The 25,047-nt window shown below is 45.0% G+C and overlaps 2 protein-coding genes across 4 annotated transcripts in view; one reads left to right on the top strand and one right to left on the bottom strand.

Annotated features, from left to right (window-relative positions):
- LOC135394468 (ecdysone-induced protein 74EF-like) overlaps positions 1–25,047 on the bottom strand; it is a 258,233-nt gene that overhangs the window by 190,816 nt on the left and 42,370 nt on the right. The window contains exons 1-2 of one of the 3 annotated variants that reach the window (XM_064625213.1): positions 4,448–4,696; positions 3,107–3,341 (exon numbers count right to left, since the gene is read on the bottom strand). The exons of 1 other annotated variant lie outside the window; for it this stretch is intronic. The gene's annotated coding sequence lies outside the window, so the exon portion shown is untranslated. Of the gene's footprint in view, positions 1–3,106; positions 3,342–4,447; positions 4,697–25,047 lie in introns of those variants that run through there. One more of the 3 variants, XM_064625212.1, reaches the window with a different exon arrangement.
- LOC135396029 (uncharacterized) lies at positions 11,751–21,370 on the top strand. The gene is made up of 5 exons (XM_064627092.1): positions 11,751–12,026; positions 14,415–14,546; positions 17,453–17,669; positions 18,659–19,248; positions 20,986–21,370. Exons 1-5 carry the CDS (start codon positions 11,781–11,783, stop codon positions 21,226–21,228), a joined length of 1,428 nt encoding a protein of 475 aa, XP_064483162.1. The 5' UTR covers positions 11,751–11,780; the 3' UTR covers positions 21,229–21,370.

The following is a 25,047-nucleotide window of genomic DNA, read 5'->3' as shown; positions in this document are numbered from 1 at the left end:
CATGTCTCTTCAAAGCCGAAGTAATCGATGGATGTGCATCGTTAGTGACATATAGGCGGTAGTTCGTCACCACCGCAATGGGCTGTGTGATTTTAGGTTCTTAGTGACATTCTACACTGTGGAAGTTACTCCCGTCTATATTTCCCGCGTGGTCGATTTTTTGTTCGCGTCCTTGTTTCGTCAAGCATTTTATTTCGGCTTTGATTCGGTCACCGCTCTTTCAGTTCCGGTTGAGATTTTTTCTTCTCTCTCTCTCTCTTGTGTGCGTGTGTGTGTGTGTTACCCGTTTCCAACACATCAATGAACTTCCAGTTAAAGAGAAGGAGTAATGAAGGCCATTACGATGTACAATGGTGAATCAATGCGCACGCTATAATTGGTTTACATCGTTATTGCAGAGAGGCATTCAATTGGTCTTCAGCGCCCACACTGCGTAACCGCCATTTCTGAAGCGTTGAAGAAGAGCCATTCTGATGGCATATTTTTCACGCCTTGAACTAGTATTTCTATAACAATAAATAAATAAATATTTCAGCAGCTTCCTTAATATGAGCTATCTGTGTGGACACGTAGGCTACCTTTCTTGGTAGGAAATATCCCAGCCACGCGTAAACGTTGTATGAAAAAACGTGAGGCTCGATTATATTCCCTGCACGAAATTGTTGGAACTTAATATTGTAGGACGCGTCCCACGTAATGACCATTGTTTTCGGTCACTGTTTCTCAAGAGTAGAAGTACATATGCTCACTATGCGATCGGGAAATTTATTCTGAGACCGGGGACTTCAAGACCGGGAATTTCGCAACCGGGAAACCGAGGTCCGCGCGTACGGAAATAAGACGCCGAGAGCATGTGTGCCTGCACTGTTCTCCAATGCCTTTCTATGGCGACAATCGTATAGAAAGGGAAATAAGCCATTCACATTGGGAACAATATTATGTATTGCGCGGCATCGAAATAGTTGAATGTCATATGGGTCCTCTGTGCGACAGTAAATAGTAGCAATACGAATGTGCATCGTTTCTAAAGAGAAGCGTTTAGAAGTCAGTCAATACATATACCTACCTTACATACATGCGTAAAAAACACGTGCACTGCTGCATTTGAAAGTGGGAGGAGCAACTTCCAGTTTTGAAAAGTTTTCATTATTTCCAGTTTTCTCCACTTGTCAAAAGTACAAATTTTCACTTAGATCATTATAGCAGAGAGCCATTCAAATGATCTCTCCCTGCTGCCTTTTGAGTTTTGTACACAGCTCCTTCGCTTCACGTGTAAGCGACATCCATGTTCATTCAAATATTCTACGGTTGTTCTGTGACGTCAGAAATTAAGCAATACAGGAGCTGCGTCTTACGGTGGATATGAACATTAACGTATATTGTTCAGGCTGAACGAACCCAAGCAATGATACGAAATACGGCAGTTGACGAGAAGCCCTCAGCGAGAGCCGGCGGTGGGACTCGAACCCACATCACGGTAGTGCTATATTGAACTATTAGTAACGAAAATTACGTCCGGGAAATGCGCGACATTTTTCCTCAACTACAGATGGCATACTAATGCTTTCTTGCAGTTCTCGTTTTTCGACTTTTCTGCTTTTATATTGGGGGCGGAAACAGAAAGGGGGATGATGCGAGGTTGACAGCGAAAAGGGCCCATCGGAGACTTTTCCAGTGCTCCCCCCCACAACCCTACACTGGCGTAACCAGGGGTGTTCACCCACCTCACACCCGAAATCGTACTTACCCGCACAGTAAGCTTTTTGACACTTTTTTGCTGTAAATGGCTTGTCCCATGGCGCACACCTTTTTGGTGTTGCCTTTACACTCATATGATGGGTGTTTTCTAAAACACCCTGTAGTTAAGTGTATTTCTAATAAAACACTGTTGTAATGGGTGTTTAAAAACAAAAACACCCTTAAAAGGGGAGTATTCTATTGAAAACACCTTTTAGGACGGAATTATTCTCTGGTAACTTCCGCGGCAGCATGCCGAGACCAGTGGCCGAGACATACAGTTCGACGTTCTTGATTCTGGCAAGCACCACTCTGAACATGGCCGGCAGACTTTCAGCCATGGTTCAATCGTAGAACGTAAACCGGAGCGCAATGCGTCACAGGCACACCTCGTTAACTTCGTACGTGAGTGCCGAGGTTTGAAGAGGCACCCTAAGTTGCCTATATGGGCGTACCGGATGGATCATATACTGAAATACAATTTGTTGGGGCACGTTCGTTAAATGTGGTGGGGCGGGAAACGTTTGTAACGGTGACGGGAATGTGTTTTTGCAATTAACACCCACGCTTGCAACGAGTCAAAGATATCAAACGAATTCCTAACATCCTTCCCTGTCAAATACTGTGTTTTTAACTCAGGTTATCGTCTATAATGTGATTACTTGCTGAGAGGAGCTGTGAAACCAGCATAATTTTTCTCTCACGAATTAAAACACCATTTTTAACACCAGACTCCCAATTCAAATGAGGTATAAAAAAGGTGTATTGGACGTATACACCTGTTTCAACACCCCACTTTACACCCTTAATGATCAGCATTGGATAAAACGTGATATATGTCGATATTACACCTTTAGTAATGCTCTTCTTGCACCCTTTGCAGTATAGAAAAGGGTGTTTTTATAAGAATACACCTTTATTGAGCGAATAAAGGTGTAAAATGATTTACTGTGTGGTAGCTAATGCATACGGGAGAGGGAAAACGAGGGTGGAGTCCTCCCCCCACCTTTTAAAGTTCCCTACTAAACCTCCTCTCCCCCCACGCAAACACACACACACAAAAAAGCCAAAATACGTGTCAATCCACCGTCAAGGGCTAAGATTCGAATCCCACCGTTGCCACAAGGCTTTGCGCCTCGTCCTGGGCGACAGAAAGAATACACGCTAGAAAGATCAAAAGCCAGCAAATACGGCTGCCACACATGCCTTGGAATTCAACACCTCCCCTCATCGTGGGACAAAAATTATACGCAAATTCGCGAGGTCCATGGCTTCCCGTATCAGCACAAACAACTCCATACGGTTCTTATTCGAATACAAAGAGTTATGTAAAAGAAAGATATAAAAACATCCGAATAGTGCTTCCTACCTGTTCGTCACATATCACATCCGCACACGTGGTTCACAGTCTCGTGGTTCTCACCATTCGCCGACAAAAACGCCATCCAATTGGTTCACTGGCTCGCTCATTGTAGGCATTAAGAGGAAGATGACATTCAAAGCTGTTGTGTCTGCTGAACTGTAGGTACTGGAACATTTGCCTCCTCCAAATGGCGAGCAGACGCCTCAGTTGACAGGCCGTCCGTCATAGCGCCGTCCATATTCTGCGTTGGTCGTCAACATGCACGAGGGGATTCCGTTCAAAGGTGCAGTGAAGGTACGCTCGATGTGGTCGTGCCGTAAATAAGCGCCACACGAACTCGCGACCCTTGTGCGATATGTGGCGTTGCCTAGCGTTAAGACGCACGTTCTTTCAGCTATATACAGTGTGTGTATTTTCAGTTAATTTAGATGTGTACCCATTGAGTCATTTTTGGTCGGGAGCTACCATCTGATGCTCTTAACGTATTCATTGTGAAAAAAAGAAAAAAGCACGCCTGATGAGTGGTTTCAGGTAGACGGGCACATTTCGGCGCATCGAGAAACTCGCAATCCTTTGCAGGGGAGTTCTTCGGTGACACGTCTCCTATATTGCTTATGCTACAGTCTACTGGCCTATAGCCTATGTGCTAGGCTGCAATACTACAGCTTTGGGAACAACATGTGTTTTGTGGTTTCGCTGGACCTGCTGTATACCAAAGTAGAGTTTCTCTAATGTTACTACTGATGTAGTCATAAAGTCACATGTGGTCAACACTAAACATGCCTTCAGGAGGTAGCGGACTGCATTTCCGGAGAAAACAGCAAGAGAATTGCGGCGTAAATTTGTCGTCACAAAGGAGTGGTGTGCGCTCTGTCAACTCCCTATTGAAATATCTAAAGCAATTCAATGTTCAATGTCTGAATAGAAATTCCGTTAATAATTGCACACTCCTTGAGGAGATAGGCAAAAGTAAGGAAAATGAGCTACAAAGGCATGAAGACAAAATCTTCTTTTCCAGTGCCTTCTTTTCCAGTTTCACGCACAAAAAGCTCACGTTCACAGTAGCATCACTGGTAGCATCCCACAGTTTCTACAGTAGCTGAGACACTGTCACGCGAATAGGTCACACATGTTCAAAGATGCTCTGAATGACATTTTTTTGGGGTACTAGCCAAGTAGCCGAAGACGTGCGCTTGCTGAAACCACACATCCCCGCGTCACTCCGGACAAACACTAGAAATGCACAGCCAATGCTCTTCAGTGCGCTATACTATTCTACATACTTCCGTGAACACCCACTGAGCACAAACGAAAACCGTACTACGGAACCGCTAGCTGTGGACTCACCGACAAAAAAATGGACAATGTGCTGCGTCCCAGCCAACACCAACTGTCTGTCACTTCGAATTACTCCATTTCCACCCACCGATATGGCGGGCGTCACACTCAACCCGCCGTCGTCTGCTTCCATTAGGCGAACTTCAGAACGCGACACCCGCTGTTGAAAACGGAAGTTGCTTTTCATATTTCATTCTTCTTTTTTATTATTGTTCTTCGTCGATTTACCACAAAAACAACACCAGCTGCCTCTAGACGAGCTATCAGACGAGCAGTAGAGAAATCAGAATAAAAAATACGAAGCTCCCTTCCACAACCCTCGCCGAAAACGCCCTCCTCCTCGAAAGCTTCAAACCAGACGGTAACGTATTCAAGGTTACTATCCGTCTAGACCGGCGTCGCTATAAGCTCACGTGTCGTAATAGTTATTGAGGACTTTTGCTCATCCTTTGCAGGACCGGGTAAATATACAGACGCCCTAACACTGATCTTATTTCGCCAACGATAGCAGTGTCAGAGTATCTTGGAATCCCACAAAGAGGGAACTGAGCGTGTTCAGGGAGAACGCCGAAATAGCGATGCAGCAGACGACAGAAATGGCGTTGCAGACGACAAAATGCCAGTGTTGTCAGCCCCGCATAGCGCAGCGGACGAAAGGAGCTGAACGGGCACAATCATTTCGCTGCTGAGGAGTGTCCGGCAACTCGCGTTAAAAAGAGTGAAACAGAGTACACACAATGCTAAAATACCGACGAAATGTTTCTTTTCCGCACTGAAAGGTAGAACTGGTCGAATATAGACAAACCGATAGGAACCTTCAAAAATAGCTTTCCTGGTGGCGTATACCATAGGCGAGGTCATACGGATTGTTCGTGACAGGCAGGGACGCAAATAAGGGAGCTACATTTAGGTTTATCCACACCAGCTTCCCAACCTAGACCGTGTATACGACTCGCAAGGATTACATTTTGCTTACAAATGCGTCTATCCGTGTGGGCGCATGCCTTCGATGACGCTTATTACATTAGCTATGATATCATTCGCAGATTATTCCACTTCGTGCAGTATCATACCACATCCACGGGAACATCATTATTCTCGCAAATGAAAACGATTCTGATGACTAGGAACACCATAGCTCACATTCAGGCCCTCTCGCTCTTCCGCGCGAGATTGCGCAATTAATAGAAACTCCGTTACTTCCGAAACATGGCGGTCACGTGATGAGCTGCGGCAGACAAGAGACGCAAAATAACTCGAGGAAAAACAACGTGTGGGAGACGAGAAGGACCGCTGGATGGATGCCCGGCGATCCCGTGCACCGAAAGAGAAAAACGAAAAAAAAAGTGTGAGAGAGAGAGAGAAAGTCAAGGTCACAGGAGCAAGCGTCCTCTGAATGTGCTGGCTTCCGCAGACTATCCCGCATCTTGACGTTGTCGGCCGCGTACGCTTGATAACTGTGGTTGTCGTTCCAGCATTTATATTTCTGGTTATGTGGGACTTCGTCATTCCGCTCACATCGTTTCGTGATGGTGCATACAGGGATTTTCTCAGCACCCCCCAAACCCACAACCCAAATACCGGCCAGAAACGTAAAAAACGCCACAAAAGCAGCACATGCATATTGGCGTCACCCCCCCTCCCCCCCTCCCCCCTACGGAACACCAGCACCCCCGCGATGAAAATCCTGGGAATATCTCTGAGTGCATACATGACCGTAAACATGAAATTTCGTATCGTACGCATTTACACGAACCTCGATTTACATAACAGGAGTATGCAGACTAGCTGGTGGTGCCTTGATGACGTTAACAGTGTTGACGTCAACAACAACATCGTCCTGCGACCCCAAATGAAACGCAACAGATGTCGTTTTTCTGCGCTAAATCCACGTGGATTTTTCAGCGTTTTGTTTTTCAGTTGTTTTGTCAAGAGTACTCAAGCGCCATTCAAAGCCTATCTGTGCACTTCTCTGTCTCCCCGTGTGTTCCCGTCGTCCTCCAGCTCAAGCAATAAATGCTATACCATCAACTCAATTAAAAGCAAGCTCAAAGTCGGGGCCCCGATTTTCAATTGTGTCACGCGAACCTCACTATCCTCACGCATCACTTCGTGCATAGTTCCTGTACTATCATTAATATTCCAGGTACTTGAGTTTTGAGTGCAGGCAAATTTTCTTTTCTAAGGGATTTCTTTTCTTGTTCTTCTTTTTACTTTTCTTTATTTAATTTATTTATTTCGAATACTTCTGGCATAGAAAATGCCGTAGAAACAGACAATAAACAATACAAGAAAACAGCCACAACCTCACTTATGAGACCTTACAAATCAAGGCAACTCATATGAAATACTCAACGCAAGAACACTTCAATAACAGCGACGAAAGAAGGCAATGGTTCATATTAGTGATGTGCCAACCGAATCCGCGAATCCTAGGCATGGATTCGAGATTCGCGAATCGGAATCCCATTGCCCAAAACAGCGAATCCAATCTTTCGAATCCACCAAGCACGTCTGTTTGTTTATTTTAAAAATCGGCGTCTCCAAGCCAGATTGGCCGGCGGGCCCCGGTGCGCGCCAAAACCACAACATAAAGCTCCGATATTTGAAGTTTAAAAGCAACACGGTTTTGCTTTCATTGTTTCTTAGTTTTACGGAGGGAATTCAGACTCCTGGGTTCCGGGACATTTGATAGAACGCCGTTTGGTCGAAAGCCGTTTGATCGAACGCAGGACATTTGCTCGAAAACCATTTGATCGAACGCCGTTTGATCGAAACGGCAGCGGTCGTTTGATCGATTTTTTTAATTGGTTCGCTTGGAGTGTCGAAAATGACAAAAAATGACAAGAAAAAAAAGCTGCAGTTCTAAATGCAGTTATCCTAAGGAACATTTAACTTTGTGTAATCTGCTTCCCCGTAAACACATTCCTCATGCTAAACCACTTTTTAGTGTCCAAAAAGCACTACAAGAGCCAGGGTTGTTCACCGTTAACCCGTTGGACAACCGAATAGGTTTTTCCGCTCTGACACATAGTGACTAAACATGCTGTACTTGTTAATCCCCCAACCCTTTGTCAAATAATAATTGATGTCAAGTATTAAACATTTTGGCAAATGAATTAAAAATAAGTAAATGACATTTTTGATGATTTATTCCCGTCGAATATGAACAAATAACAAATAATAATTAACAGTGTATTATTGTTTGTAATCAACTGACCACTGGATAGGAGAAAGAGCAGTTTCAGTTTATTTACCTTTCGCCTATGTGCAAGTGACCCTAAATTTAGTTCTTGCAACAGACATGTATCCGAAGAAGTCCTTCGAAACTTACACAAGATAAGCAGGGCAGCAGACCTTTGTACTTCCTCTATTTCTTCGGATAGCGTGCATGTGTAATGATTCGAGGCTGCAGATGCATACTCTAAGGTCGAACTAAGGTTTTACATGCTGTTAATTTAATATCTCTCGTTGTACCGTGGCGAAATTTCGTTCTTAGCACCCACAGACTTCGCGTGGCTTTGCACATATGACTATCCCGTTTCAGAGCGTTCCCTTTAAATATGTCGCCAGCAATAAGAAGGGTGCCCAGAACAAGCATAGACTATCGGCTGCTCTCAACCTGGGGCAGCTTTCTTCAGTATGTGTCCTACTGATTCGTAAATGACAAACGTCTGCAACTAACCAGTGGTCTCCCCTCTTCGGCTGCAAAAAGCAAAAAAGAAAAAAAAGAAGAAATAAAAAAAGCAGAGGACACTGATTGCCTGCTCCGTATGCTCGAGTCAAAAGTAACCGAAAAAGTGGTGCGGACAACACAGCTTTGAATTCCCTTCGAACAAACGTCTTTCGAACAAACGGTGTCGATCAATCGGCTTTCGATCAAACGGCTTTCGACCAAGCGGCGTTCGATCAAACGCCTTCGATCAAACGGCGTTCGACCAAACGGCGTTCGACCAAATGGGCGGACACCGATGGGGTTGCCTTCTCACGAAATTTGTCTTTTTTTTAAAGAAATATATCAAATTCTGCTTCAAACACATTTCAGTAGAAGAGTCTTTTCCCTGGCATTTTAAACTCTTTTCGCAGAAAGGATTCGAAAGATTCGTGGATTCGCAGAACCTTCCTTAGATTCGGATTCGGATTTGGATTCGAGAAATCCTGGATTCGTCCCATCTCTAGTTCATATTGAACAGCTCCTTGTGGTAACGAATTCCAATCAGTAATCGAAGTTGAAAAAAAAAAAAAAAAGAATTGTTTAAACACTTGGATCGAAAGAGGTACTGTTCAATACGTTTGTTGCGAGAGGGTTGATGTGTTTCTAAACGCTGAACCCTTACTATGTGAGATAATGAACCCTCACGGCATCCAATAGTTGTGACGGTGAGTCATATCGGGAAGATTTATTAAAAACAAGACGAATTGCTTTTCTTTGTATCTGCCACAAGTAATTAATTTTTATAGGCTGCTGGATACCATATCACGGAACCATAACCTAATATGGAACGAAACAAAAGATTTATATGCAAATATAGCTTCGTATCACTGTTAACATCTTTTAGCGTTCTTCGTAAGGAGTACAGTCAGGAGTAACTACATCTGCACTAAACAACTAACCTAAATACTTAAACTTAGTCATCAGTACAATACGAGTGTAACTAATCGTGTAGTTGGCTAAGATCCAATTTTTCCTTTTCCAAGTGAAGGTTTGCTGCCTGATGACCATCTGCCATTTTTTGCACAATTTCCTTACCTCATCTAAGGAATTCTGTAAGCAGATTTGATCATCCGACGATCTTACCTCATTGTACAGAATACAATCGTCAGCAAACAGCTTTATATTAACGTTTATACTATGACGATATCATTTTTATATACTAATACATCCGATCGTTATTGTGAAGGGGCTCGTTCTTTTATTCCCCCCATTCCATCCAGCAATGGCGTAGAGTATCGCCTGTGGCGATGAAATTCCCACTCTCCAAGGTCGAAAATAAAGTTGTTGTTTATATATTAAAAACAACAAAGAACTTAGAACGGATCCCTGAGGGACCCCCGAATGAACAGGCAACTTTGTAGATGATGTTTTGTTAGACTCAACCAGCTCTAGTGGGCCATTTAGATATGACGAAAGACGACCTACCAATTTTACATTTCTGAATATACAGCGCAACTTATGCTTATATATTTATATATTCTTTATAACTTAAATATTTTTTGTTTGTTGCGTGTGTGTGTGTGTGTGTGTGTATCGGCATCTTTGGAATTCATAAGCGATCATGCGCTAGCCAAAGCAAATTTTTCAGAGCACCCTTGTACTTGGCTTAAGGTCGTGCGAACTCAAAGCGAATATTACTGGACGCCTAACGGCACCGTGGGCATCATCAGAGTAAGTCGCTGACGGAATCCCACATTTTCTTATATGTGCGTCAGTATACCAGTACCCCAAACGAACAGCAAAAAACTGCTCTTTGAAGCGATAATGTTCAAATGCAAAGGGATAGAAGGAGCGATTTAAAAAAAAAGCATTCGCCCCGAAAAGACCGACGCTTATTTGCGTCGATCTTCCGCCGTATCTTTTTGTCCCATGCACAAAGAGCAGGTGTTCTAATCGTATGACAGCCAGCAGTGACCTTGCGCCCTTCCTCTGGTTAAGTTACGTTAGAGTTGGTCCTCCGCCCGTATAATGACAGCTAGGCAAGGTCAACTAATAAATTCCAAGTAGGAAGGCAGCTGCCACGAAAAGAAGCGGCCTCGGACTGAGGCGCACACTAGGAGTCATCATCATCACCACATTCCGGATGTTGCAAACCTTCTTGGAAAGTTTGAAGTGTAGTTAGCGTTAGCGTGTCTTTGTTAACTGATGATCTTCCAGGAATATCCCGAATATTTCAGTGCCAGCGAATGGCGGCATGTCCGGATTTCATGTGCGCGCTTTGTCACTTTTGTTATTCTTCGCTTTGTCGATCACAGTTTCACCGATATTAAAAGTATGTGACTAGCGAACAGCAACCTAACCGGAAAATTATTTCAGGAAGAGTTGTATGGGAACTTTACATGGAGGAGGAGTATTTCCGCCTCGTTTTCCCTCTTCCAAATGCACTACCGAAGGTACGAATTTGAGGGGGGGGGGGGAGGAAGAGAGAGAGAATGATACGCGGAGGAGATTTGGGAGCAGAACCCGTGGATCTCCCCGGGGCCCCCGCTGGCTACCACTGGCTACCACCAAGCAAATAGTTGTTTCATTCGACAGTCTAGTCTGGTTCAAGAAATTAATAAGATACGTAAGTTAAAAATAAATGAAATAAATAATTTTAATTAAATGTAATACGTGTATATGCAAATTTCGCGTGTACATGTTGTCTCAAGGTACATATTGCATTGACACAAGCGTCTACCCTGGATTTAATTGATCACTGTTAGTTGTCTTGCTCTCGATGTTTCGATGTCCAACCAGTATTATAAGCGGAACACATTTCTCCACTCCAACACTGGCTAAAAAAAGTAGAACATCCGCAAACACACGATGCGTGTTACCGTGGCGTTACGATACAGTAGGGACCAGGAATTTCCCTACCCCTCCCTGCATTTTTGCAACACCTCCTCTGAAATTTCTCAGGTGACCCCACCCAGCTCGGCCGCCAACACGTTCTGGTAGTGAGTCCGGCGCAGCGAGTTACATCCTCTACTGTCAAACTTGGGCTGTAGGACCACAGTCATGCAGGTGATCGTACCATGCATTTGTCCAAAATCATTTGAAAGTGACTGTTCAATGCATATATTGCGCTCATATACGAGAAAAAATGCGTGCGGGCACGCAAACTCAGTGTGGATCATCAAGAAGCATGCATTTGCGCCCAACTCAATCAAGCGAGGTATTCTGCTTTTTTCGTCTAAGGTTTTCACCGTTGGTTGCTAGGTATTCATTGAGCTTCTTGAGATAAGGTGCTAGTCTTTTTTTTTTTTTTTTTGTCAGTCGTGTCACTATGCATCTTAATGTTAAAATGCCGTTCATACTGAATCTGCATTCTAATGTACTGAGTTCTAACGTAATAACATGTGCAAATAAAACGGGAAAGCTGTGCAGATATGTCACCATTGTGCCACGATTCTTTCCGTGACTAAGAAAAATTCCGTAAGTGGAACTTTCACCAAGCATGCCCCCCCTCCCCCCCCTCCCCCCCAACAGTGAATTTCTGGGGAAATCACTGGTTGGGACGGCTGCGCGTGGAGTAAACCAAAACCGAAAGCGTATACAAGTACGAGAGGGAGGTGCGGCTTACTCGACGCTGTCGCGTACGCGACTGCGGCGGCAGAGCGCTACTCAGGAGGTGTCTCAAGGAATATGGCGGCGCCCAAGAATAACGAGACGTGTGAGATGAAGAGTGGCGATGAAATAGATCTGACGCGGGAAATTCGAGATCCATTTGCTATTTTTGAAGAAGAGGCTGTGCGAGTGCCCGTTCCAGAAGCTCAGCCGCTCGGGAGCCTTGAGGAGTTCGAGGAAAAATTCCTTTCCGGTGCAAGCGTTTCCACGAAGGCTTCGGCACGCGATGTTCAATCGGAACAGACCGGGTCGGCCACGTTTGACGTAAGTATTGCTGCTTCAGTCACATACATGCAGGGAATAAATTGTTTTCAAGGCAGGCTGTGTTGCAAAATGTAAAAAGGGACAAAATCCAGGACTGTCTTGTTGCCGTCTGTATCAGTGAAGCGTCCACCGTTTACCGCACTCCATGCAGCTCACTGCGCCAACACCTAAACTAGACAAGTCATATGTAACAATACTGGTTGCTTGCATCAACGCGTAAAAGAACGCGGTCTATTTATGAGGTACTGCACATTTGTTGTGTGCCTAATATTCCAGCGTTTTTCTTTTCTATCCTGAAAGCACGAAATGCGTGGGGATATCATCAAGTCTATTCGATCTTTTCTTCTTATTCCTTCGTTATAAATTGTTGAAAATATGGCAAATGGTTATATTGTCAATATTGTAAAAATTGCGTCTACTTCTGCGGGTAACCAGTAAGCACAATAATGTCGCGATATTAAGTAATCCTACCGCATGTTATCATGACGAAGTACTAATGAACAAGAAAGCCACGCAACAAATACTCTGACAAAACTCGAGACCACGATTTCGAACGGGAATTTTTTACCAACGTCCGTGTCCCTTATAACCATTATTATATTTTATAGAGTCAAGCAATTACACCGTTCGGCTGAACATCACGTTCGCGATTGGACATCAAGTTTGGGTGAAGGGCTTCCCTCGTGCCCTACATCTTCCGGTGGCTAATCCCGCAGAAGGGATAAAATTCCACTGTTATGGTACACATAATGTTTTATTGCTGCAAGAGTACTACACTTCGCTCAGTTCAGCTGAAATTATACTGCGGTGTTGCACGCTCTTCAGAGTGCCAAAGCATGGTAGCCCGTTCAACGTGATACCATACCCGGTGAAGTAGCAGTAGCACCTGTTAGACCGGTCATATCGGCTCTAAATACATCTACCATACTAAAAAAAAAATCAGCTTCCCATATAACGAGCGCTGCATAACTTTTGTGAAATAACTTTTACGTTATCATCCGAGACACGTTCAATGGTACGCACATAAAACAGAAAAATGTCGCCTCTGTCTCAGCACGACGTTCACTTTATGAGTAACGTATCGAACAGGATGCCAGTGGTAAGCTACCATGCTGAACTAAATCAATGAGCAAATGATATACGATGTCAGTCATTTGCGTCAAAGTATGTATAAAATCATACATATACATACCTAATATAATACAATAATCATTGATAATACATATCAAAATCTTCCTTTTTCTTCATTTTTATTAGAACACACAAATACTGATGCCTTTGGTAAAAGCTTCATTGATGTTCTAGTCCCACATGTCTCCCAGTATCACCATTATGCTGCTTCTTTTTCGTTATAAATTCAGTGTTAGCGCCGCGAAACAACTGTGGCTATGAGCGGCGTAGGGACGTGGACAGATGGAGAGAGGACAGCAGGAAGGAGAGAGGGACAGGGGGTTAGTATGCGTCCTGGGCCGACTTCAGGGGGACACGTTCGTCTGGAAAGTCTGCCGGAAAACCCAGGGAAAACCTCAGACAGCACAGCCGGTGCGGGGATTCGCACCCGCGGCATGGAAAGCGATCATCCTAACCAGTATGCCACGGGAGCTGATATGCTCCTGCGAGGATAACAAGACACGCGCAGTTCGCTATTGGCGGCTGTACGATCTAGAGCGCTCCCTCTACAGCGAGAGCCCCTACCATTTGCTATACCGCATTCCTTCATTCTGTTTTCGGTTATGTGTGTGTTCGGTTTTTTGCGAGTCTCTGCAGGTTGATGTGTTTTCTTTAGGAAACACAATTCGTTTGAGAACACGAAACATCCTTACTTTTCCGACACCTTGAGACCCGTTTGTACCTAGTCCCTCAATTGTCCAATGAAAGCTACTGCGCTTCAAATGTGCTGCCGCCGAGCTGTGCCAACGCTCCCACAGAAATACAGAAAGTCTGCTTATTGCTTTCTCTCACTCCTTCGCCACGTGGAGGGATAAAGTGAGTATGTCGTCTGCTTCAGTCAATCGCCGCAGACGATTTCAAGCGCAGACTTTCTGTGGATACCAGTGGCTTCCCATGTGGCTGATGGCGTCTAGTATCCGCCGAAAACACGTTCGTGGCTGGTGGACTGTTAATGACGTCGTTCGAGCAATCAGGCTTTCTTTATCTGGATGGCGCTCCTTCCGCCTCTGCTGCTTTCCTTTTCTGATTTGTGTCTCCCTCCCAAGTACAGCTCGGTCGACAAACATCAGAATCGTAAGAACGGTAGTTTCTGTCGACATGAGCTTGTCTCTATATTGTAACGTAAACAACGGGAATTAGCCATGTTCGTGTTTGTCCTGAAATGTAAGCCTGTCTCGGCTAATTCCCGCTAATACTCTTGCGCATACTTGGTTCCAGGTGGAAGCCACGTTGCAAAGCCGGCCTCGAAGAAAAATACGGAATGTTCTCACTAAAATGCAAGACGAAGCGCAGAATATGGGACCGATGAGCATCCTATACCGCGCCGTCCGAGATTCTAGGAGAGTCAAGGTGAGATAAAACTAAAAATAATAAATACAAATGAAACAAAATAAAATAATGAAAAATAAAATAAAAATAGGTGGAAAGTTTTGAATTACCGCACGCTTGGGCGGTGACGTTCCTGGCTTATGCGTGAAATTTTAAAACAGCTTTAAAAACACCGGTGGAATGTTTCAAGAACACCCTATATATGTTCATGTTCTTTTCTGTCGAACCGGAATTCCTTGGAGATTAAGTGACTGGAAAAGAACTTGGGCAATTTTGACATTTTTTTATATCGCACGAAAACAAACGACACTGAATACGCTCCTTTCAGGGACCTTACCTTTATTTCAAGGGTTACTCCGCCAACTCAAAAGACTGGAAAACATACAGCACACGCAGGAAAATCTGCTTCAGCAGCATGACAAAACAGTGATGTACTTGAAGTACCAAATACTCAAGTACCACTTTAAGTACACTTCAAACTGTGTAGCTTTTACTGTACTTAAAGTACTTTTTCTGGTACTTTCTCGTCAAGTATTAAGCACCCAATTGGGACTGCGGACAAAAATCAGGAAAAATGCGAAGAAGTAATTTTTGTTTCTTGAAGGGGCATCTCTGGAGAAAGTCCATTGTTCCATGAAGGGAATTGCCTCAGGACGAGAGCCGCCGATATTTCGATCAGAGACAGTTCTTCTTCTGGACACCGTCATCGTCATTGGCATGGTATTAAAAGGGTTAGGGTAAATACCATGCCAATGATGAGGACGGTGCCCAGAAGAAGAACAGTCACTGTTCGAAATATCGGCGGCTCTCGTCTTGAGGCAATTCCCTTCATACTGCCCTACTGGTTCGCTGGATTTCTACCCGTCTCCATTGTTCCATGTTGTTCTACAGTTAGACGTTGGGAACAGAGACACGTTACGACACTGCCAGATAGGTTGCAAAATGACTTTGGTTTGTCTCTCCGGTTCTCTCAGTACGTGATTCTAGTACATTTATATAAAAAAAATTCTCCGTTGTCAGTTAGTAACCATTCTATTTCACAATACGTGATTGGGCTATACGTATTACACCATTAAGTAAAGAAAGGGACTGAAAGGTGCTTTTGGTTCATGCATTCTGCCATTTGTAATGGTTCACATGGATCACATCTCTACAGATAACACATCCACATGAAAAGCGAAAGTTCGCTTTGCGCTTTTCGTACATTTACAAACTCGTAAAAACTAACCTGGCAGTAACTTGATGAGTACTTTACTTGAGGTACATTTGCAATGTGGTACTGTACTGCACTTAAAGTACTACTTGTGTCAGGTACTTTGTACTTTGCTATAAGCACAATTCTGAGGTACTTCGCCTATCACCGTGACAAAACCATTTCTTTCGCCAAATTTGAGACGACTGCTCATTTTACAGCAAATGCTTGCAGTTGAAGTTTTTTTTAAATATTCTACATATGTCTACGGATGATTCGCGAACTGCAGGCCCTTATTTTGAGATTGACCAATAGCGTCGCAGTGGATTCTCACGTGCTCTCCCCCTCACTCTTTCATTTTCCGCTTTGAGGTGTCCCCGATACGGATAGCCGTGTATCCATCCATCCCCGTGATTATACTGCGCGTGCTGGACATCTTTGCGAACCCTCTGGTCTGTGCCGAAACCGAATCTGCCTACGCGAGTCAATGACCTCTAGCAAGTGCTCCCCGCAGCCGCATGCTGTCGCGATCGTCGCTGCCTGAGCTCGCACATTTCGAAACTGTTCGAAAGCTTGGCACTCATAAATTTGATCAATTTTGTTTTCGCTATACCATTTAATATCGTCGACGGCGTAATCCGTAGGCCGTAAGAGAAGTTTGCAATTGACGTGTCAGAAAGAAAGGTCAATGTTTTTACCTTTTTATATGTTGACTTTATTTGTCATTGGGCTTTCGATATTTAGCTCTAGAATCCGAAATAACATTTTTTTTTTAGATAAGCATTTTGATGAGTCAAGGACAGCGATAGAAAATAGATGGCGGAAAGACATTCCCGTGTACGTTTAATAAGCTGCAACGAAAGTGCAACGCAGGTACTATATGCAGGTATAGCTCTATAACGGTCCCTCACCCAACGAAAGAAAGGGAAGAAACTTCGTTTCTATTTGCAATTTAGCGCGAGACTCGCATCTGTGCGAAGCGAAGAATATTCGTCACGGGAGATATCCGGAGCGGATGTCGTCGAAAAAAGAAGTAGAAAAAAGACGATTTTGTGACATTTATACTTATGGATGGACATGCATGTCCATATAAAATGCTAACATGCACGTCCTGTGCTGCTCATGCAATGAACTCTTCCGTGCCTGTCGTGAACAAGTGTAGCCTTTGGATGGACGAAAGCTGGCTCTGAGAAATCACGGAAGCCGGTTAGTCTTGCGATTAGGCGCAAAGTGCGAAACGGAGATAATGACATGCCTTCATCTCTGTTCGACAAAAGGGAGAGGGTGCAGACTAACTGGTGCATGATGACGAAAGAACTAATAACCGAGAGACACGGGACACGCAGGCAAACACGAAAAGTTCTCAAAAACTTGAGAACTTTTCGTGTTTGTCCACGTGTCCCGCGTCTCTCGGTTGTTCGTTCTTTCATCTTCATCTCCGTTGCGTCGACTATGTATTGTTGTGACATCGCAAAGCAGACGTAGCTCAAGAAAAAGGAAAGATAAACGAAATAAATCAAGATACCTTTTACTGTCAGGAAGGGTGGGACGAATGTGCCATATTTTTGATAGTAGATTATGTGGTCCCTTATATATAGTTTATCGGACAATCTTGGCGAAGCACCAGAGTTCTCGGGCATTATGCGCGGAATAAGTGTTAGCGTTAAAATGGTCTCAACGGGTTCTCAAGGAAATGAGTAACGATGTCCAACGCTGAATGTCAGTTGTTGCGCAGGTCTGGACCCGTAGCCATACCCGTGTTCGCGGCGTGCTCACGGCTTACGTGCTCGCTTACGACCGCCATCTAAACCTCGCCCTGTCGGATGTCGACGAAGTGGCCATGCTTCCACGGAGAATAAAGACGCCTATTTACAAGATTGTCCAAGCTACGCCAAAAGGTGATCTACCAGGAGGAACGAGAGGACCGGAACAGAAGACAACGACAAGCTCCGGTATGTGTGTGATCATTTCTTTATTTGTTCTATATGCAGAGCGCGTCATTGGCGATCGAACTATCTTTCTTCCATTCCGGGCCTACCGTATGTGACCTCACACTCATTACATCCTGCAGTGAACTATGACATCGGGTGTGAGCACGCGTCCTGTGTGACGTAAGCCAACCGAAGGAAAGCGCGCACGAATCAAACGTAATGCTGCGCTCCGCTCGTATTCCCTTCACGAAAACTGCGTAGTTTTCGAACACCACAATTTTGATTTGCGCCTCTGTCTGGTCCTCTTTCTGTGACGTCACCGTTGCCCCCCCCCCTGAGGGGAAATAAATTAAGAAATAAACACGCGACTTCAATGAATTCCCTACGGGTGCAAAACTAAGCTGTTCACCAGATGCCGCTGCTGAATAAGCGCAGGTCTTCCGCTTAACTGTTTTCATTATGCGTTGTCAATCATTTCAGTATAGCTGCTCCATAAGCAGGCCGCCGTGGTAAGCTACAGAAACAATATGTATACATGCACCTAAAAAGTGAGGATGTGTGTCTCTGCGAGACATCCGAGAATCTGTTTGTCTTGAGAAGCTTGGCTTTCATGTCATTAGCATGGGATCTGTACCTATATGCCTAGTGCAGCAGTCGAGAAATACACCACCGTGTCATTTCAAAGACAGGGCAAGCTCGCTAATATCTACATCCGCACATTATTTAGAAACAACTGAGTATGAGAGCAGGCACTAGTATTTTGCATATGGCGTCGGCGGCTGTCAACTCAGTCCTAGCTGTTTCTCTCGATATCGGGGTTTGATGGCTCCATACACTTTGATTTCTTTTGTCTATTCAACTTCCTCGGAAAAGTATTTGGTTACGACATTCTATGGTTCTGAACCAGTAGAACTGTTCGTGCTTTCACGGGCGTTTGTCGAAACAATGTCCCGATACGAGATCTCTGATAACTACGTGTATTCACGTAACCAATGCAGACATTTTATTAGAACCGCAGGGAACCGAAAGTGGCCCTCATACACCACCAGGAACCCCGCCCGAAAGTTCGGACGACGAGGACAACGTCCGTCCAAGGAGGAGGGAATCACCTGGGCGCCGGACTAGCCACACCGAAAGGCATCAAGAACGTGATCCTGGCTGCAGGACGAGACCGCGGTCTACAAGACGTCAATCTCGTACAACGTGCAGTACAGACTCGCCTGAAGCGGATATAAAGCCTTCCTCAGTTTCTGGAAGAGCTGAGGACCCGTCTTCTCCTCACCCAACAAGACGTCACGGAAAAGAACGCGTTGGGACGCAATGCTCAAAGGACCAGTTGGCTTCTGTAAATGCTACTGGTCAGAAAATACCCGCTGAACATGTGGAACCTGACGGACGGAAGGCGAATGTTTACAGTGAGCAATTGCGCGTTCATGAATCGGGTTCCGAAAAGGCTTCCTACACACCACCTGGAACACCTCCCAGTAGGAAGGGCATCGTACTGAGGCATACTTCTCAAGCTCCTGATGAATCTGTACGATGTACACAGCCAGGTAGTTGGTCTCCTGCGCTCCCGGAACAACAAGAACTAGAAACTAAGGTAATGACCTCAGACCTTATCATATGGGATGTTTATTGTTCGAAATTATCGTGATGAACAGTATCATTCCTATATACGTATTCTGAAGGAGTAGCAAGAGGTCTTCTCTCGGGCTGCCTTCTCATCATAGTGAGGCGCGCGCTTTTATTTTTTTCTTTCGTTCCATTTCTTTCGTTTTCGTACTTGACGCAGATCAGTGGGCCAGTCGCCTTGATCCCACGCTGTAGCAGACGATTCTCGGCAGCCCATAAAAGCGCTCGGATGATCTGACGTCACAACACGCAAAGGCAGGGCACGGAGGATCCATCGTCGCTGCGCGCACTTTTGTAAACTAGTGGCGAATTCGCATTGTCATTTCGTGGCAACACTGCTTAGAGCTCGGAGACTGCTAGTCATCTGACGCCCGCGCTGGATCACGTGACCGTTACCACCCGACCGTGAGAGCCATGATTCCAGCGGTTTAGTCATTCTAGCGGTTCTAGTAGTTTAGTTTAGGATCACGCTAGGGGCATCGCGGTCAATCGTGTTCCGGTTCCGTCGTCTGCTCTAACCCTTGTTAACTTCTACCTGCGGGCCCTCGCGGTGCGGAAGTGACGACAGCGGATACAGTTGGGCAACGCCGCCATTGCGCTGCCCGGTCAGATCGGGACCGGTAAAAAAAAAAGTGCTAGCTGGCAGATTCCTGGCGTTAGGAAAACGCCACACGAACAGGCGAGATTGCTACGTTTAACTCACTGAGCGAACAACAAGTGCTCAAAGTCTGACAACGGAAATCTGCCAGGAAATGACAACGCGAATTCGTCATAATTTTCTTAGGAAGTGTGCGCTTCCCAAAGGAAATGTTTTGCGTAGCAGCTCCTGAAGACGATAGTATATTCATATCACGCGGCAATAAAAATATATGTTCGAGGACTCCATACTCCTTAAAACCGTGAGAGAGCATCCGGTGTAGAGGAAACACAGTTGGCACAAGCTATTAAGCTTGCGCCAATCAAAAGTCAGACTGGATGCTGGAGGTGAGGAAAACGCCAAGACAATTCTATCACGCGGCAATCTGAAATGTATTCTGCTGTTAAGCACTAGTGCAAATGATAAACGCGGCACGACTTACTCGATTTAAACGCATTACTCGATCGCATTCGCCCCATACGCAATTGCAGCGGCTGATAATAAGCGGATATTGAACTGAAGAACAGTGAACGTTCTTATCACACGTCTCAATGCCGTCGCTGTGAGACAGCATCCGGAATAACAGGAATGCTGAAGGAAACGCGTGACCTGTAGCTAAGTTAATAACTGTCTTTATTAAGTGAAGAAGCATGGTTATAGGCTGTATAGGGGGAGAACATACCCAACGATGATTTTTGATGATTTTGTATTAGGCTTTCTCCCGTTTGTTCTTGGTCTTTCTCTCTCTCTTTTTTTTTTCTTTCTGCGAGCAAAGCTAGCTGTGAGCGAGGCGCAATATGTCAACAGAGGGCATTGGGAAATATTTACAGGCTATGCTTCGTGTACACGGTGAGACCCACGAATTTGGACTACAGAAAGACCCTTATGCATTAATCCTGCTTCGCCTTCAAATATGTCTGTGCGCCTGAAAATTTCACTTTACGAAGCCTTGACTTCACGTTTGTTGTTTGCAAGGCTGAGCACCATTTAGTGTGCAATGTCGTCAAATGGGAGAAGTACCTATGGAGTTGAAACTGTTTAGAAAACTGAATACATTTGGTCGTGCAGGAACCATTAACAACCGATGGCGACCAAAGAATCGAAGAAGCTCTGCAACATCTTCGTCTGCACGGCGCACCTAGCGGAGATACGACTCGAAAGAAGTTAACGGCAGATGACGTCAAGATACCCGTTCAAGTACGGCACAGGAAGAAAGAAAAAAGTGAGGATTTGGTGCCGTGGCAGAGGCACGTCAACCAGTTGTTTCTTCGAGGGAATAACGTTGTGTCCGTCGCTCTGCTCCCTGTTTGACTCGCAAAGTGATTTTCTTGCATCTTTGTACATTCGTCGCTATTCCACTTGTCCAGTGTTGGAGGTTACCGAGGTTGCGAAATGTGCCTGGTGAGTTTCCTCGATCGATATAATAAAGCGCTCTCGATGCCTCGAAGGACAACGCTGTGCCACTGCATCGTACTTGTTAGTCGAGACGGACGTGAGAAAAATAAGGAAATTGCCCAAAATTAGACAACTAGACTTCACACAACTCAATTGGCTAACGCGCTTACAGCGTGTGATAGTCAGCGTAGCTATGGTCACCGTGGTAGAGCACCGCACGGGCATAAATTTATCGGCAGAGCCTCGACCCGAAGCCACGAACACTTCCCCAACCAGACCCGACTGCCGACAACCCTGCCCGACCTATAGGCCTGGCCCGTGGACGCATTAGTCTACCCTACCCGGACCCGACAGATTTAAAATGCAATCCGCCCAACAAGTCCTAGCTGGACAAACTCCTAAGATTTGGTGAACAAAGCAGTTACCATCGATGACATGGCATGTTAGGGTTATTGCACAGTAGAAATGAGACGGTCGTCGAAAAAGCCACACAGCGGCGGGATTTGAACCATTTGAACCACGCACATCTTGATTGCCGGTCACCATAGGAACATGTCTTTTTCTTTTAGTTTGAGACGAAGTTGCGTCATCCATTAAATTATTTTCACATTATGAGTTTATAATGTTAATGCAGCCACGTACAAATCAAAATCGCAAGTACACAGCACGGCATTTGGTGATAAGTGCCTACAGCCCATAGTTCAATTTTATTTTACGCTGATGCCATTTTTGCAAAGGCGCAGGATCACATGCACGCGGTACATTTTATGTCTTTTTTTTCCCGCAGAATTAGTACAGTTATGCGCTGAACATCCGCCTATTTTCGAAAACACGCTGACGCTATGCGACTCCAGCAGAACTTCGGGCCGGAAGCGTAAAGTCACGTGACATTGCAGCTTCCCTTACGTCACTTTGACAGGAAGCTGCAAACCACCTTTACGCACCGCCGTGTTTCTCATTTTCGCGACCACACTATGCAAGTTCTGCTCGCCATGCGGCGCCACCGTACCCCACATTCCGCCATCTTTGCGTCAGATGATATTTCGCCTACGCGTCCATACGTATGTGTGCAAACACGAAACGAGAGGGCCGAGCAGCATTTACCACGAAGCGTCAGTCGTGACGTCGAGCTTGATGATGCATTCCCGGTCGTGTGGGCAAAGAAAGTACACAGGTGGCTGGAAGTAGGTCATCGTCGGACAGTGACCCCCCCTCACTCCCTGGTACCTCACCACTCTTCTGCGAACAAAGACCATCCAAGGGGTCAAGCGCCGCCTTCCTAGTATCTGCGTAATTCCGTTAATTTTGGAAGACTACAAATTGCGAAAAGAGAGTCAAAAAAGCAAGATGAAAATCGAGTGCAGTTTACGGATTCCTTTTTCCATTGTTGGTGTAGAAACTGCGGCAGATATTCCTCATCTGGATGGTCTTAGAAGGGAAGCCCGCTTCGTCGAATAAAATATTGGTGTAAAATTCCCTCTTTAGTGTTGATTCGTGCGCAGCTGACGCACGCCATCAACTTCTACTAGCGCAAAAAATATTCCCCGGCTTTTAACAGCAGATTCCGCATTCCAGCAAGCCGCCATTTCCTAATCGTCTAGGTGAAGCCCGCTATGGTGGCGATTTCAAAGACCGTTTTATATTCTATGTGCGCATGCACTCTACATTGTAGACCTTGAGTCTTGCCGACTACACGGCGACTGCCCAATCCCACGTTCCTGAACAAAAATGTATTCCGCAGAATCCGGAAATTTGGGAAAGTTAAAAAGTTCATGTCTTCCTAATTAGTATTCTTGACTATAACAGCGATGCACTAGACTTCCTAACTACACGTTGCAGAATGCGGTAACTTTTCGACAGAAAAGTCACTCGATCCGATTCGAAATTTCCACTTATTTTGATTGGTAGTTCAGTGGCGGGTACTCATGGCGCGCGGCTTTTTTTACACACCTATTTTCGATTGCATACGATCGTATAAAAACGCCTATAGCGTATTTAACACGATGTAGTTTGTTCTTCACAATACGCTCGCACAAACGCGTGTGCGCAAACTTGTACAAACCTTGTGAAAACAAACTATTCCCTCTTCAGTGTTCCTTGAACTCTCCTTTCTTTTTTTTTTGCAATTATAGATTGTATTGCGGAGTATCATGTAACAAAGTATGGTGAAAATATGTGGAATTTTATGTGCCTATTCTCTCTCCTCTCTCCTCCACCTCCTCCTTCCTCTCTCCTCCTTCGTTTCAGGTTCCTCTGTGCTTCGTGGATTTGAAATTCATAGCATGAGACAAGATGGAATAACTTGCACGCGTGGGCAGGAAACGATTTGTCAGGTTCACTTCAAGTACCATATGACTTTTATACGGATTTTAAGGTTCATTTTCAATAAGAAGATGGTAATAAATCAGCATCATGGAAGGCGAATGACGTTTAAGCCCTTTAGCGCGTGCTAGTTATGGAAAGAGAAGGTGCGTGTGTCGACGCATATATTCGGAAAAGTCATTCATGAAAGCTTCGCATGCCGAACATCAGCAATTTTTCCAATGTGTTCTGCACCACAAACAAAAAGGAATATTCTTCCTGCGCCATCATTAGTTGGGTGGTGGTGGATGGTGAAAGGGCTCTCCGTTGTCACAGAAGTGGGCAACTGACGGGGCATTGTGCGTCCTGGGCCGGCTTGACTGGGCCTGGGGTCTCGTTCACTGTGCAACAGTTCTATGAAGCTGCCTTTAGCACCATGAGCTCTGTCTAGAGCCATCTGAAGAAGCGTGGCTTTAGAGTGCAGTCATTAAAGTACGCGTAGACGGTCGACGCCATTTTGTTCCCCCGAGGTACCTGATCTATCGCGTATGCGAAGGAATACGTCAGACACACCACGAAACAGTTACAAGTCCGTACGTTGCTGGGTACTGCGTTCTTTCCGCTGGGCATGGACATTCTGCAACAGATTCACCGAACGTTCGCGAAGCCTCGTAAAAACAAACCGCATCAGCTCAGCACTCCTATAGTACTGTGAACGTGAGCGCTCTGGATAACGGAAGAGCTTACACGTAAGGTTAATTCGAACCAGGGTTGCGGAATGGGGTCAACCATTCCATTCCAATTCCATTCCGAGGAATGGACATTTGTGATAATTCCATTCCTTTCAATTCCTCGGAATGAAAAGGTATGGTCAGTTCCCACTCCTGGAATGGCTTGGCAACCCTATTCCATTCCTTTAATTCCATCAATAAAAGAAAAAAGATCGGTAACCGTGCTGGGTAGCGGCTACCGATCCTTTTTCTTTTATTGATGGAATTAAAGGAATAAAAGGGGATGGAATTAAAGGAAAGCAGTGCTACAGGAGACTGACATTTATCCAGCACAGAAAAAGCACGAAGACAAGGTTTTTTGAGGGCAGAAGGGGACAAAAACAACCTTGTTGAAACCGAAACTATTCCTGCATTCCTGCAAAAAAAAATGCATAATTCCATTCCCATTCCATCCCTACGACAGTTTCCGCCATTCCATTCCAATTCCATTCCAGCCTTTGATAAATCTGGAACCATTCCAACTCCGGAATGGCAACTCGGCAACCCTGATTCGAACCATATAGCTCGCATTCAGTAAACACGCTAAAGAACAGGACAGTATCACAATGGGACTGTGAACAGACCCTGCAAAACCCTTTGTGGTTCAGTTCCTTCTTTCTTCGTTTCATGCATTGTGTGCTTTATTTCATGTACTTTTACTCCA

This window comes from Ornithodoros turicata, chromosome 5 (assembly GCF_037126465.1).
Source record: "Ornithodoros turicata isolate Travis chromosome 5, ASM3712646v1, whole genome shotgun sequence".
Classification (NCBI taxonomy): domain Eukaryota; kingdom Metazoa; phylum Arthropoda; class Arachnida; order Ixodida; family Argasidae; genus Ornithodoros; species Ornithodoros turicata.
The sequence above is the reverse complement of the archived record's forward strand: the minus strand, read 5'-3'. Positions and strand labels throughout refer to the sequence as shown.

Coding starts and splice junctions, on each gene's coding strand:
- LOC135396029 (XM_064627092.1), top strand. CDS start 11,781: ATGGCGGCGCCCAAGAATAACGAGACGTGTGAGATGAAGAGTGGCGAT. Junction 12,027..14,414: donor CCGGGTCGGCCACGTTTGAC/GTAAGTATTGCT, acceptor ACTTGGTTCCAG/GTGGAAGCCACGTTGCAAAG. Junction 14,547..17,452: donor GAGATTCTAGGAGAGTCAAG/GTGAGATAAAAC, acceptor GTTGTTGCGCAG/GTCTGGACCCGTAGCCATAC.